Source organism: Pocillopora verrucosa, chromosome 1 (assembly GCF_036669915.1).
Source record: "Pocillopora verrucosa isolate sample1 chromosome 1, ASM3666991v2, whole genome shotgun sequence".
In the NCBI taxonomy this organism is placed as follows: domain Eukaryota; kingdom Metazoa; phylum Cnidaria; class Anthozoa; order Scleractinia; family Pocilloporidae; genus Pocillopora; species Pocillopora verrucosa.
This window is the reverse complement of record NC_089312.1, coordinates 7497957-7513089: the sequence shown is the minus strand read 5'-3', so window position 1 is coordinate 7513089 and position 15133 is coordinate 7497957. Positions and strand designations below refer to the sequence as shown.

The window sequence follows — 15133 nt, the reverse complement described above, 5'->3', positions numbered from 1 at the left end:
TCAAAACTAAGTGATATATCCAAAACGCCAAAATAAATTTTGGTATAAAATGAAATAACTCCGTAAACACAGCTGCCGGCAGAAACGTAACCCGAATTAGAAACGGAGGGAGATTTGTTTGAGTCGTATGCGATCAGTAGGAGCAAAATGCTGCAAGCTGTTGAGGTTTTTTAGTTTGAACATTTTATGCGTCTCTATGCAGCATTAAAAAAGAGATTCTATTGAATTTTACGATGGAATTATACCATACTGTACACGTTTTGTTCTTTTCTTTGATGTTTTGTTTTCATGCAGAGGTAAGTCAAACAGGCCTCGCAATAATTCTGGTACTTTACAAACACTAGTTAAATGCATGACAACAAATTTTAATGACTTGATTTTTATTCTCAATTTAATTTCAGAACTATATCGCTGCTTTATCGTTCCCCGGCAAAGGTAGGGATAAAAATCAGCAAACGATTTAAAGACCTATCACAAAAGTAAAAAAGGGGGCAAAATAATGCCATTCAATTTTGCTCGAAAATTATGTAATCAAGGTGGCATCATGGCTAAGCAACGGGTTGTAGTCCTACAGATCATTAATTTCCCAAGAAATCACATTACCGAACCTCAATGTTCCACGAGAAATGGTGTTAAGCTTTTTAGGAAAATTCTCCCCCTTTCTTGAGTAAACAAATTTAATTGCTAAATGTTTGATCATGAAAATGTCAGGAGCAGATTGCTCCTTATTCATTATCATTCTCTATGCGGCTAACCTTATTTTTAGAGAAATATTTTTTAGTGTAAAACTTGAAAATAAGAAAAGACGAGTATCTTATTCATTCATCTTTTTATTCAACTTAAGATTATTGAGACAATAATGAATCGCGAAACGAAACAAACACTTGGAAAAAGAAAATAAGCTTTCGCTCCGTTAGTTATGGGAAAATTTTCATCTTGCCAAGCTGACATATCGATGTTGACAAGTTCAATCTAATGAGTTTAGATTTCTTTCACAAAGTGATTTCACTTCCGTCGTTTCGTTGTTTGGTTGAGTTCTATTTTATATTTGAAACGAAAGATCACGTTCATGTCTAGTTCATTAGTTTTGTTTGCCAAATTTTTATCGAAATGGCAATCGAGTCATGTTCCTTTCCCTTACTTTTGTCATTGTAAAATTATTTACAAACAGATGATTTCTTGGTGGAGTGTCAACTTAGCTCAAAAGATGTTTCTTTAGCAAAGAATTGCAATTTCTAAAAAGATTTTAAAACTCTTAGGAGCCCGTAAGTCAAGCCTGTGATTTGGTTCTTAAGCCTGCTCAAATAAAATTTAAGAAAGTCGCAGTGTAAAGTGATATTTTTTTTCATGTGTATTTAAAATAAGATAGAGCCGTTTTCCTCAAGTTTTAAAAATGTACCTCTCGTTGAATTAGTTTAAATGCAGTCAGAACTCGATATACCTTAAAAAGGCTCGTTCTACTTGTCTTGTTCCGAACAAGTCATGTTCATTTTTCCATTATTTTATAACTAATTCTTTATTATTATCATAAATAAATCGGCTTTCCTCCATTGAAGCTATTTTATGGCGGGTTTCTTCGAATTGCTTTCTATCAAGCATCTGTGTCAATATAATGTGCTCTCATTTAAACAATTTGTATGTGTGTCAGTCGAGGTGGACTAACAGTAAGTCCTAGTAAAACAAACCTTATTGACAAGAACAAAGAACTACAAGATGTTAGTTTATTCTGCTGCTGAGTGGTTTAAAAATATACAATCCCACTATAGTTTATTCTTAAGACACTTTGTACTCCTATTGAAGCAATAGACCACACTTTCTAAGGGTTTAACGGCGTAAGATAGATAGATAGACGTTTATTAAGAATACCTTAATAGCAGCTGGAAGCTGAATTACAAAGGTGTACAAATTATATAATAGAACTATACAATAAAATCAAACCTAAAAGGGAACTAATTTACATATGGGCCCATATACAATTGTAATAGATGTCAATTAAAATGTCTTGCGCTTGCTGGAATGAAAGTATCTCTGAACCGATTTGTTTTAAAGGAAACTCTAAATGGTCTGCGTCGTCGTAACTCCATAAGTTGATCTCGGTTGTCGAAAGGCAGTAAGTGGTACAAACAATCCAAGGGATTGGAGACGATGTTGTTAAAGAATTTTAAGCAAAGGTCTGCCCTCCGATCCCTTAGGGTTTTCAGCTCTGCCATCTGAAGCACTTCTCTATAATGATTATCATAACCGTATATAATTTTCAAGGCTCTCTTTTGGACACGCTCTAAACTTAAGCTCAAATAATCGGGGAGACTATAATGGTAGACCTGACATCCATAAAGTAAGACGGATTGAATGCAAGCAACATAAAAATTCACTAATTCTGGTGATGGTACCTTAGCTCGCTTTAACTGAGTTAAAAAGTAAAGGCGCTTAGCGGCCTTTTTAATCATCTCAGTAACGTGAGTGTTCCACTTGAGGTTGTCTTGAAAATACACACCCAGTAATTTCACGACACTAACGGCGCTAACCTTAGAGCCATTAATTTCTATGAGATCGTAGGAAGGAGGGGAGCGCACGAAGGAAACTCTTAGCTCATTACATTTTTTCGGATGAAGTTGAAACGAGTTAAGTGTTGACCAGGTAGCTACTTCGTTTATCATAGACTGAGCATTGCTAGGACCACCCTTGCTTATGATTTCATACACTGTCGTGTCATCTACATATTTTATACAATCACTGGCTGATGGTACTTTCAAATCATTTATCATAACCAAGAATAGCCACGGTCCCAATTTTGTTCCCTGCGGTACTCCTGCTCGGACCGATCCCCACTCTGAGAGACAATCATGTGCAAGTTTGACCCTTTGTTTCCTATCTTTAAGAAAGGCTATTATCCAATTAATGATGTAAGGGTTGATATTGTAGGTGGAGAGTTTCGATAGCAAGAGGCTGTGATCTATCAGATCGAAGGCTTTTCTATAGTCCAACGCAAAGATCCGCACGGTGTTCCCCGTTCCGTCTGTTGCTTGCGCCCAATTGTGCATCAGGTTTATCAATGCATGCGCAGTGGAGGATCCTGGAATACACCCAAATTGATCGGGTTCCAGGCGTTTCAGAAGTGCTGGTTTCACATGTTCATGGACGACGTAGTGCTCGGCAATTTTGGACAACGTTGGTGTCAGTGAAATAGGTCTCAAATCTTTCGCCGCATCCTCAACTATCTTTGTTTTGGGAAGAGGGGTGATGTTTGCACATTTCCAAATGTCCGGTAAAGTCCCTTGACTAATCGAGGAATTGATGATACAACGAAGAGGTTGAGCGAGCTCAGGAGCGAAGTCACGCAAGACCCAGTTTGGGATATTATCTGGGCCCCCAGCTTTGGAGGAGCTGACCGTACTAAGGCATTTGAAGGTAGCTTCCAGTGAAATAATGGGAGTTTTAAAACCCTCAGTGCTCACAGTTTCGATATTATCTAAAAGTGGGTCAAACGAAGCTTGAGGTTCTAGCAGAGCTGTGTTGATTTCATTAGCCAAGATCTTAAGGTTGATTGAGGTAGCTGGTTTACTTGCTAGGAGCTGATTTGCGACACTTGTAGATGTTTTGTTCATTCCACATAACCGCCTACATTCGGACCACCACATTTTAGGATTGTTTTCGGTCAAAACGCTGACTTTAGTGTTGTAATAAGAGCGTTTGCAGAGCTTCCGTTCCCTGTTTACTTTGTTCCGGTAGTAGTGGAACAATGGTTTGTTGTCTTGGTAATATGCTCTTTGACGGTGTGCTATAAGTGCCTTGAGTTTGGGTGAAATCCATGGTGCGTCGTTTCGGTGGAACTTAACTCGCTTTTTGGGAAGGATAGAATCTAACCCTATGTAATAACCCACGCGGGATGTCGGCAGGACGGTCATGAAAGTTTGTTAACCACGACCCGGAGGAAAATGATTTACAAACTCGTCGGACCGGTTATTTAAACGAAGTTTAGCCGTTGTTTGAAAAAAACGCGTTCTAAGCTAGCCATCTTCAATTTAGCCGAACTTTTTATCGGAAAATTTATTTTTGTGAACAGTGTAAACAGAGAGCTAATATTGGAGAGACATTTATTCAGTTAGATCAACCTTCTTCTAGAGAATCCTTGGGGCCCACTGCCGGCTTGCGTAAAACCGCGGTTTGGGTGAGACCTCGTGAAAATAACGGGCCCTCAGAGTGTTCTCAAAGTGGGTTATTAAGCCGGTAAAACGAAAGAAACTGCGTTCTATCGCTTTGATAGAATAAGCATAAAACAAATGAAAAATCTTTTTTGTGTTTTTCTGCATACTATTCCGCATAACTGTGCAAATAGCGGATAAACATTTAAAACACTGAAACACTTGCATTGATGAATGTATTCGGACTGTTACCCACACACGTGTGAAGAAGACGTGTTGTCATCCAAAAAATCTCATTTCAACCATTTCACTCCCAAGAAGTTCATGGCGTCCGCCCTTTAATTCTTATGATGCTAGTTTTGAGAATTTGGTATTGGATCAACTTACAATTTCCTTATTGTTATTTTTCTTACTGATATTATGAGGAGAAATTCTGTCTTGGTCACTCATGAGAGTTTTCAGGGTTAAAAATCTACCTCTCATCCTCAAACGTCTCATTTATTTTTCTCTTGGTTCTATTTTGTCGCATTGTTTTTAGACCCTTGTGACAGTGGCTGGCTAAATTATCAGACCATATGCATCAAATATTTCCCAGAGAAAAGGACTTGGAGTGAAGCCAGAGAAACATGCCGTGACTATGAAGGAGATCTGGTGACTATACACGATAGAAAAAAACAGACGTTTGTTTACAAAAATTTTGCTGCAGACAGAACTCTATGGATCGGCCTTATGAGAAATGAAGAGTATGTTACTTGAGTAGTACGTCGATAATAAAGATAATAATCATGATAGTAGTCTTGATATTGATGATGGTGATAGAGCATATTTCGATTGAGTGTCGTAAAACCTATATCAGAGAAATCACATCGACCAATCAGATGAGAGGAAATATCACATAGAGCCAATGAGAACGAAAAGTGAAAAAAACAAAACAAAAACAAGAGAGAAAACGCGGGAAAGCGTGAGTGACAACTCGCGATTTGTTTTTTAGTTTTGAATCTGATTGGTTAAAAGGATGGGGTGAGGTTTCTGGACCAATCACTTGGATAAGGAAAGAAAAATCAATGCAAAAAAGCGTTAATTTTATCAATAAATTCAAAATCACCTTAATGATAATAACAGCAATTATACACGGAGATAGGTTAAGGTAGATATGTACCTCTGCACACGCAGATATTATTGCATCGCCTGAGGAACATTTTGCTGATAGGCTGATATTTTTGGTCTCAAATTATATGACCTTGGTTCTGGAATTTGTTATCGTTTGGGGAGTCAGTGTTATGACTAAATTTTATCTTGAGTAAATCGATGCGTTTCTCATGAAACAAAACACTTAGTGATTACAGAGAAAACTATTTCAAGGAACTTCTAGTTTTTCATTTTTCATTTTTTCTTCCGGTACAGTTTCCATCATAGCATTTCTCTAATATTTATTTGGTCATTTTTTAATGTCTTATTCGTTTTTGTTTTGTTTTGTTTTTATTTCTCAAAACTTCTCCTCAAGTAACGTGTTCCAGTGGGTCGATGGCACAGAGCTTACATTCACAAACTGGGTCACTAGAGCCCCCGACAATTTGGATGAGAAGTGTGGAGAAATGACGAGTTATTCCAGTTTTTACGGAAGATGGAACGACAATTCGTGCAGAAAACAACAAGCATTTATTTGCCAGACAGGTTGAGTATTTCATTAATACTGACGTATTTCAAATTCCCTCAGCAGTGAGTGCTTTTTTTTTCAAGAAGTGAAAGTCGTAAAGGATTGCTAGGTGTGTGTCCATGATTCACTCTGCATCTTTGGCCACGTCTCACCTTTCTCGCGCTTTCCCACGCTTTCCCGCGCTTTGCCGCGCTTTCCCGCGCTTAAGAATGGCCACTTGTCAAAGCCTCGAGATCTGTTCGGATAATCACAAAAACGCGAGTTTCCAAGAATGTATTGATTTAGTTTCGCTTTTGATAAGACTCGAGGCACGCTATTGTTTTTTTTCCTTTTTTTTGACTAGAAGATCGTAAAACGAGTTTTAAACCATTGCAATCCCAGATTAGTGTCGTCACTCCATTGAAATTACTCTTACATCTAATTCAAAGTTATCGTGGTTTTTGTTACAGAAATAAGGTACAACACCATCTTCAGACGGTTACCGGGAAAAGAACTTCTTGGTCACGCGATAAGCCATCTCAAAGTAAGGAGTGACGTTGAATGCATGTTGCGATGCCAAAGACATCCCGGATGTAAATCGATAAACTATGTTCGCAGTAATTCAGAGTCAGACGAGCAAAGAACATGCGAGTTAAATGAACAAGTAAATGGAGCTTTGTCGGAAATCCTTCATGGAAAGGAGGAGTCTTGCCACTTTGTAGTCGTTTAAAGATTTCTAAGAGGAAAAAGCCATCAAGAATACTGTAAACAAATATCACGTCATGATCTACGTGGCAAGAGAGAGTCACAATAATCAAAGTACATCTAGAGTAGAGTAATTTTCAATTAACCATCGAAAGCAATTGGGAACTGCATTCGTATTGGTTGACTTCGCTCTGTAATTGGTCGAGAAAACTCGTACCATTCTCCCAACCAATTAGATGCAAAACTTACACCAATCACCACTTGTTCGCCCACGTTTTCCCGCTCTTTAGGCGGTTTGTTTTATCTTGCTCTGAGTTCTAATTGGTTCATTAGGGCATTTTCCTTTATTCCAATTGGCCGTTGTAAATACTTTGGTTTTGGTTTTGCGCGCGAAACTTAAATGAAAGGGCTCTTCGGATGAATTTTGGGAGAGTCTGCTTAACCCATATCTTAAGGAAAATCGAAGCTTCACTTTCTCATGATAAAGTAATATATGACTTACAAATTTGCATTTTATATACGTGCCGCGCAGAAAATCGATAACTAAAACGTGTACATAAGCTTACTTGAATACCTATGAATGTACATATTAGATAGATTGATACAGATATTGTGAATGGTGTTACACAATCAATAAACAGAATGGTTTAAAAAAGGTCGTAAAAATTCGGATCAATGTTGGTATCGGAGCAACTTTGCACTTACCCCTCCCCTTAACCAAAATTAAAGTTAGCTTTTTATAAGTGGACTGGGTTAAGGGAGGGGTAGGTGCCCAACTGCTCAGATGCTGACCTTGAAAAATTTATAAAGTTAGGCTGGAAAGTCAGTCTGACTCCTTGCGATTCTTATGATTTTGATATTTTCCGTTTGGAACCCTGAAATTTTAAATTGAAAGATTAATATTTCTCGCTGTTTTATTTGAAAATTAAGTCTAAACCCAAATATTTTCCGCAGATTTCCGGAGTCATTTCGAAGAGTTCCGACATAGCCTCTAATCTTTCCCCTCTAAAATCAAAGGCTAACGAGACAGTACAGTCATTCTGATGAATTCAGGAAACTTGGGATCGAAACCCAACTCGAAAAACGTGGGTAAGTGTAGGCCTGTTGGTATGTAAAACGAGAAACACGAGAGGCTGAGAAGGAGCTAAGAGTCTGGGAACGAAATACTTGCAACCTGGCCTTGTCATAGGAATGCCTGGTAAATACTTCAAAGATTGAAAGCTTTACTTGCAGATATTAATAACAATAATCGAAATTATGTGTTTTGGTAAAGGGAGTAATGGATATCATTCCTTAGATCGTTACTCAGCCACAGCTGGACTATCAGCTGCTGGATTTACGGCGATAATTCCAGGTTTTTATCGTTCTGTCGCTAGCGTTTTGCAGGTTCCACGGTCGCGAGCCGCCATGTTTATCACCCCAGCATTTTGCGGGAGTATCACTTGTTTGTCATGGCAATATCTGGTTTCTAATCCGATAAAAAGGCGTAAACTGGAATGTGTTTCATGTGCAGCTATCAGAGGATCACTGATTTTGGGTCTCAGCGGCTGCTTGTTACCGTCAGTTTTAATAGCATCGTTACACTTTGAGAGAAACACAGGTGTACCTAAGCCTCTCTTCGCTTCTTTTCTTGACTTTTGTTATTCTCCGTATTACGGCCGATCGAAGGCGTATATCATTGGACTTGGAGTATTTCAAGCGGTGCTTGGGTATGGACTGGCCATCTGGGTTTACAAAGACGAGTTCATTTACAGGAAGAATGATCCTAGTTGATTAAGACTGTAGGTTGTAAAGAACTATTTATTTACTAGTTTTTATTAAACATATTGTAAAGATGCTTGGTCATAGACGAACAATTTCAGAGTAAAAACGTTGTAAGCATTCTTTTTCATTGGGGGATCAAGGAGGGTGGAAAACAAAACCAATGTTGTCACCCTCCCTTCCCTTAGAAAAGGATAGAAACCATGATTCCTTCATCAAGAACCTTATAAAAGGCTAAAAATTTGATTTTTTTCAAGGAGGTGGGGAAACTAAACTATGTTTGTAACTCCTTCCTCCTTCCTTCCAGAACTCTTTATTCCTTCCCTAGGAAACCTTTGAAAGGCTAAAAGAATTTTCTTTCAAGAACATAAACTCATTTTTTGTGTGTGTAATATTTGTTGATAAATTTTTCTTGTGAGCCATGCCAGTTTACATGTAGCCTGGATCAGTTCTCTTATCTCTCAATACGAATATATGTTTGCAGGACAAAACATTTTAAAAAACAGTTCTAACAATTCAGTTGCATAGTCTGATTGTCCAGACAAAAGTAACATGTAGCACATGTATGTAATCTTAGTGTATTCTATGTTTACTTGTAAGTGGTCTGCAAGATTTCAGGCTTCCCAGTTAATGTTCCCTGACCTCAACTGTAGCTTACCTGTGAAGATTAATTTTCAGATTGTCTTTAATTTTTGCAGGCAATATCAATAAAAAAGATATTTGAATTACCAACAATTATTGGTAATTCAAAACTTACCAATAGACTTAATCTTTGTTATGTTACATACCCATCTTGGATAACCTTTCTTTGTTATTTCAACTGTACTTGAGCCACTTAAACTTGTACCAACACCACTAGACTGTAAATTTATTATCATAAATCTTTAATAACTTTCAAAATATCTTAAATATAATTGCAACAATCTTCTCATCTTCTAAGACAGTTAAAAATAATTTTGCAAATACATTCCCTCCTGCAAACACACTTTGTAAGCAACAGCATGTAAATTTAACATTTCACATAGTAAAATATAAATGGATATTGGGGGATGTTAAAATATAAGGCCACTCTAGGGTATGAATTTTATCTTCAGGCACTGATAGTATTTCTCAAAGTGTCAAAGTACAGTAAACGATAAAAGAAGTAACTTTTTAAAGAAACTGTGGGGGTATTAACCCTTTAACTCCCATGAGTGACCAAGACAGAATTTCTCCTTAACTACAAAACCAACCAGATGAGTGATGAGAATAAAGAAAAATACCAATTTGGGGATAATTAGTTGATCCAATATTAAATTCTCTGCTCTAACATTATAAGAATTGTATGGCTTACAGTAAGGAGAATGACAAATTTGATCTGGGAGTTAAAGGGTTAAAAAATAATTTGGTTTTATCGACTCAGTTGATTATGTAAATTGGCCACTGAAAAGAGTATCTAAAGCTGATGTATCTAGTCACTGCCCTTCTATTTGTTCTGACGAGGGGTTAATGCTTGGAATGGCAGTGGCCAATTTATATTATCAACACAGTTGACAAAACCTAATTATACATTAAAAGATAGAAACTGTTAGCTCAAGAAGACAAGATTCATAGGTGCAAATGGCCCTGGTAAGTTCTAATTCTGTATGTGCAGGAACACTGAGTGTGATGACTGCCCACACACATATGTACATGTACATGCACTCTGTAGCTGACTTGTAAAAAACACCTTTCCTTATAGGATTTAAAAAATAAAGTTACAGTTACAGTTAAATTTTAAACCTCAGTAATTAAATTTCTTTTGCTTTTAAAATCAAAGGCTTTAAATATACCATTAATCAAGACCACATATTGAGACCTTCACTGAAAAAATATAAATATATATTACAGTTTCTCTTTACTGTGTTTGCTGAATATACTGTATCATAAATGTCATAAGTGACAGGAAAAATTTAAAGTGACTTTTGAACTACTTCTGGTTTAATACACATAGTCAGGTAAAGTTTGAAAAATAAGACCCTGAAATTCTTGGCTACCAAAAACAAAATTACTATTCAGTTGTGTATAAACTGTTGTCAATGTCTTTTTATGTTGTAAAGATACTAGCCTGTAAGCAGGCCCTCATATTTGCACTGCAGGATAAGTGTTTCTCTATCTGCAGGAAGATTTGAGACAAGTTGGGAAAGGTTTGCACAGACCACTTTCAGATTTCTTGCTAGTTGGCATCATTCAAAGCCTCAAACTTTCTCACAGACAAAGAAACATTTATACTGAAGCAGTAATAAGAGGGGCTTGCTCACTGGCTACTTAAAAACTACAATCATTTCTGAATAACAAGTCAAATCAAAACAGGTCATCATCACCGCATGTGTCATATTGTCAGACAGCTTGGTGATGCAAAACCCTCTGAGCATTTTTTTTTTTACTGTCTCTACTGAACTGGAGGATGTCAGCTCACCACTATCCCTTACAAAATTATTACATAGTTATGGACAAGGCAATTGGAACAAAGAAAATAATAAAATGCACATGAAGGAGTCACTTCATCAGAAATCATATGACTACCAAGTTTGATTTCACGGTCAGCAGCTAACACACTTAAGACTCACTGGGGAGCTGGGCCATGAGCAAGTTATTTTCTTTAAAGTTCCAAAACCTCAGAACCACATTGTAATCTGTGTGGGATGATGTATAGAGTGTGGAGGACAATAAGGAGGGCTTCAATCTTTGACAAAATGATACATTACCAATGAAATCCCAATACTCTGAAATAAGCATAACAATTTTATCTCTTAGACCCATAATTCACCCCCCCCCTCCCCACTAGCATTGATACAATGCACTCTGTATTCTGTGACTGTATAGTTTTAAGTGATGGAAGGGGGGGCATAGTATGGAAAACTGCATTTCAATTCGCACATCATTTTGAAACAATTCCTCATAAGTGGCTCCATGAAATTTGTCACAGATTGTAGCCTAATGAAAGGCATGTAAATCATGAAATGATTTATGATGTTAATGATTATTCAACCAACAGCAGCCATGCGCTGCAGGACAGGTAATAGTCAATCCTGTGGTAAAATGTCTGCGTGACACATAGGGCATTTGTCTTGCACATAGAGCCATTTTCTTAAGCACAAACTATGAAAGAAATGATTACATTTAGTAACTTTAGCCCTATCTAACACTTCATAACATATGCAGCAGACATCATTTAGTTGCTCTAACTGTTCTTCAGTGGCCCACTGCAAGGAGTTGAGTCTCTTAACTGCATTGCGTCGCAATAGGAAATTATTCCATCCTTCTTGAGCTCGCTTGTAAACATTGAAGTAAGCATGCATTGAAATTACCAATGCACCTAGGGGGGGAGAAAAGAGAAAATTAATACTTTACACACTAACATCAATATCTATTTTCTCCATATTTGACTCTGTATACATTATATTTAAAACAGACTAAGAGAATTCATTTAATAATCAAAGCTTGTTAGGTCAGTGATGATTCCCTTTATTCTAATGATCTTAATGAATGATTGTACAGATACATGTACATGTAAATTAGACACTGCCCACCCTTAGGGTTTAACCCTTTAACTCCCATGAGGGACCAAGATAGACTTCCTCCTTACAATATCAATACAGTATCAACCAGATTAATGATGAGAATAAGAAATATATCAATTAACGGATAATTGGTTGATCTAACACCAAATTCTCTGAACTAACATTATAAGAATTGTATGGTTAACTGTAAGGAGAATTACAAATTTGATCTGGGAGTTAAAGGGTTAAGTTAATCTCAATTCATTCTAATTACAAGTCTTCATGAAAATTTGCCTTCTTGAATTTTGGTCATTGTTAAATCTGCAAAATCAAAGATTTTGCATGAAAACAAAATGCAATGTCTTGTGTGGGAGAGAAAACTTTGGGTCATTTTTCCCTTTTGGAATGTCAATTATGAGGTAGGATTATCTGCAAAAAGTTTCCCAGTGTCCAAAATATTCATTCCCATTACTGTTAAGCGATACAACATATGCAACTTATTAACAAGTTACAAGTACAGGGCCTTTACAGTTAAGATTCTTACCAATATAGTTCCACTCCCCAGTTAAGGTAGCCCATGCAGTGTATCCAAGGACAACCACAGCAACTAAGAACTCAAAAACTTTCGAGCCAGCATTAATGTAATAAACATAGTCATCTAGATCCTTCATTTGACTTTCTGAATGTACATTGGACACAAAAAGTCCATAAATTATCAGTGAACCCATCACTTGAACAATCGTCACCAAGTTACTGGATATGATAACAAACAACCATGCATCAAAAGTGAACATTTGGCACAGAACAATGATCATGTATCCAGGAAGTACCAGAATCAACAAACACACTCCTAATGTGCGCAAGTGTTTGCTGGTGAAAACACCTGTGTATGTTGCACCCAATGACATGAGAGCTGGTTCTGCAAGCTCATACATAGATTGCAAGAACAAGGAGAGTGTGACAAACAAGACCAGGCCTATAAGCATAAGGCGCTGCTGCGTGGGTACGCTAGAAATTCCAACTTGAACACTCAAAAGAAAGAATGAAACGCTATTGTTCCACTGTTCCTGTTGACGCTCCTCCATTGGTCGTTCAATATTTCCTTTCATCAGCGTGCTAGTGAAGTCTAGTATAAGATTTGCTACAAATCCAATGATCAGACTTGCCCCTGCCAAATCCAGAAGGCTATCAAAGCAATAAATTAAACTTCCAGAAAAAGCAATAGGAAAACTATGGGTTCCAATCAACAAAAGATTGAATAAAGCCAAACATTTCATTAGCCAAGTTATCATTAGAACTTGGCCTAAGTTCACCCTTCTCCAGTGGTATACAAAGAAGTCCAACCATCCAAAAGTGATGACAATTCTGCATGTATCCTTAATCAGCCCTGGAACCTCCTGTAGTAGTTGCAGGATGCCAAGACAAGCTTTGTAAGCCTGAATTACTGTAGCAAATACAATATAACCCAGGCAGACATTGCGCAGAATTGAAGAGGCTTTGACAAATGGGAGTGAGAGAAGCTGAATGATAACTGGAAAAATGATGAAAATTCCAACAGTTTGCTTGGCGCTAACAGCTGCCCATTTGCGTGGAACAATAGCAACACTAACAGCGACAAAAACCTGGGCATATAACAATGAATAGCCATAAGTCACATCAAGATGAGATGACACATTTGGATTTGAACTGCTCCATAAGAAATCTTCCTTAGCATCTGAAGGACCATATGCTACAATGGCAGCAAATGCGACAAGAAGAACAACTTCCTCAATCAACCAAACGAAGAATTTCTGAAGATAGCTCAAGTTTGTTATTACACCAATTGTACCCACAAGCCCACAAATAACAGCTGCAATGCAATGTAGAAGGCATATATAAATGAAGTAATAGAGAAATATAAAGTGTGATTCATTTGAGAGCCAAAGCTGAAAAAATTTACAACTATGTAACCTAATAAAGAAAGATGTTTTTCATCTTGTCACAGGTGTGGGACAAAGAAAAAATTCTGAGTCCTCACGAGGAGTTGAACCTCAGCCCTAAGGATTCTGTGCTCCGATGCCACCATCGACTACAGAGACTACACGGTGAGCGAGGTCTATAATGAAGTTCATATGACACGTGTCCTGCATACCGCTAGGATCAGCAATGTGGAAAGTATCTACAAGACGCTCATGACAAGACAAAAAACATTTTTCTTTATTTTTTCTTCACTAAGCTCAAAATTTACCATCTCTCTTTTTTCTGTCTTTACAAACTAATTATACAACAGTTAAAATGAATTTAAGTCAAAATGAGTTTACCATTGTTAATTTTTGTATTTTGTTTGTTACAGATCAATTAACATAGAGGGCGGCAAAGGGTTCCTGTGCAGCACCTGATAAAGCCCAAAATTAATACATGATGTGATAATTTTCAAACAGGCTAGGTAAGGTGAGTTTTATCTTTAAATTTTTGGCACGTGAAATCCTGTTTAAAGTACACCTGACTTCCTGCATGAAACAAAATGAGGAGCCCCCCTCCCTTTTGCTATCCTCTTCAGTAAGACATGTAAATCCCAGATGTCTACAAAATGTGCTAAGAATGAAAAAGTGGCACATGAGGCAAAACTGAGTGTCTCACTGATCTTACCATATCAGGAAGTCTTTTGTGATCTACTACTGAACAGGTGCATAGCAACACAAAACCTATTTGTTTGATATGATAAAGAAGCAAAACGTTGCTTGAGTTGGTTGTGTCATCCATGCATCTGACCTCCAATAGATCATGGGTAAGGACCAATCAAAATGTGTGTATATGATTTTATATATATATATTTCCATACACTCAACCAGGAGTATATGTTTTTCCACCCAGCTAAAATGCTTCTGACTTAGCAAGATACCACTTTCCTGACCAATTGGTGACTCACTGGTCCACCTCGAATACATCGAAAAGGGTTCTAATAAATCCCATACTGCATTCTGTTCAAAGCATTAACGCATCCGAAATAACATTCGAGGTTGATTTTGTGGACAATATTAAAGAGAAATAATCAAATGACCCTCAAATGCATCTTAATAATATACTTATGGTCACTAGAAAATCTCAACGTACATACCTGCAATCTCATGCGATGGTTTGGAGCCTTCGCCAGAACCTTGAACAATCTTGTCAAAGTAAGTTCCCAGTTGTAAGACAAAGCAGAATGGTACCCTTAAAATAACATTTTCGTATCTAAAATAGTACGTCTTCATTGAAGACCACAACGTTGAAGGTTCCATTCTTGCTTTCTAGCAAGAGTGGCATTAAAATCCTTCATGTGACAATCGATAAAAACAGAGATGACGAGCCTAACGCGAAGTCGACCAGCGGACGGTAGTTCAACTTGC

At 37.3% G+C, this 15133-nt stretch overlaps 2 protein-coding genes across 2 annotated transcripts; one reads left to right on the top strand and one right to left on the bottom strand.

Moving 5' to 3' along the window:
* The first annotated feature begins 97 nt into the window (after positions 1-97).
* On the top strand, positions 98-7098 carry LOC131795533 (C-type lectin lectoxin-Phi2-like). The gene is made up of 5 exons (XM_059113118.2): positions 98-296; positions 402-435; positions 4681-4885; positions 5647-5816; positions 6249-7098. The coding sequence occupies exons 1-5, from the start codon at positions 234-236 to the stop codon at positions 6506-6508; spliced, it is 732 nt and encodes a 243-aa protein (XP_058969101.2). The 5' UTR covers positions 98-233; the 3' UTR covers positions 6509-7098.
* Positions 7099-10611: 3513 nt separating this feature from the next.
* LOC131795527 (RING finger protein 145) lies at positions 10612-15069 on the bottom strand. The gene is made up of 3 exons (XM_059113111.2): positions 14863-15069; positions 12310-13614; positions 10612-11581 (listed from the first exon to the last, which is right to left on the bottom strand). The coding sequence occupies exons 1-3, from the start codon at positions 15023-15025 to the stop codon at positions 11289-11291; spliced, it is 1761 nt and encodes a 586-aa protein (XP_058969094.1). The 5' UTR covers positions 15026-15069; the 3' UTR covers positions 10612-11288.
* Positions 15070-15133: the final 64 nt, after the last annotated feature.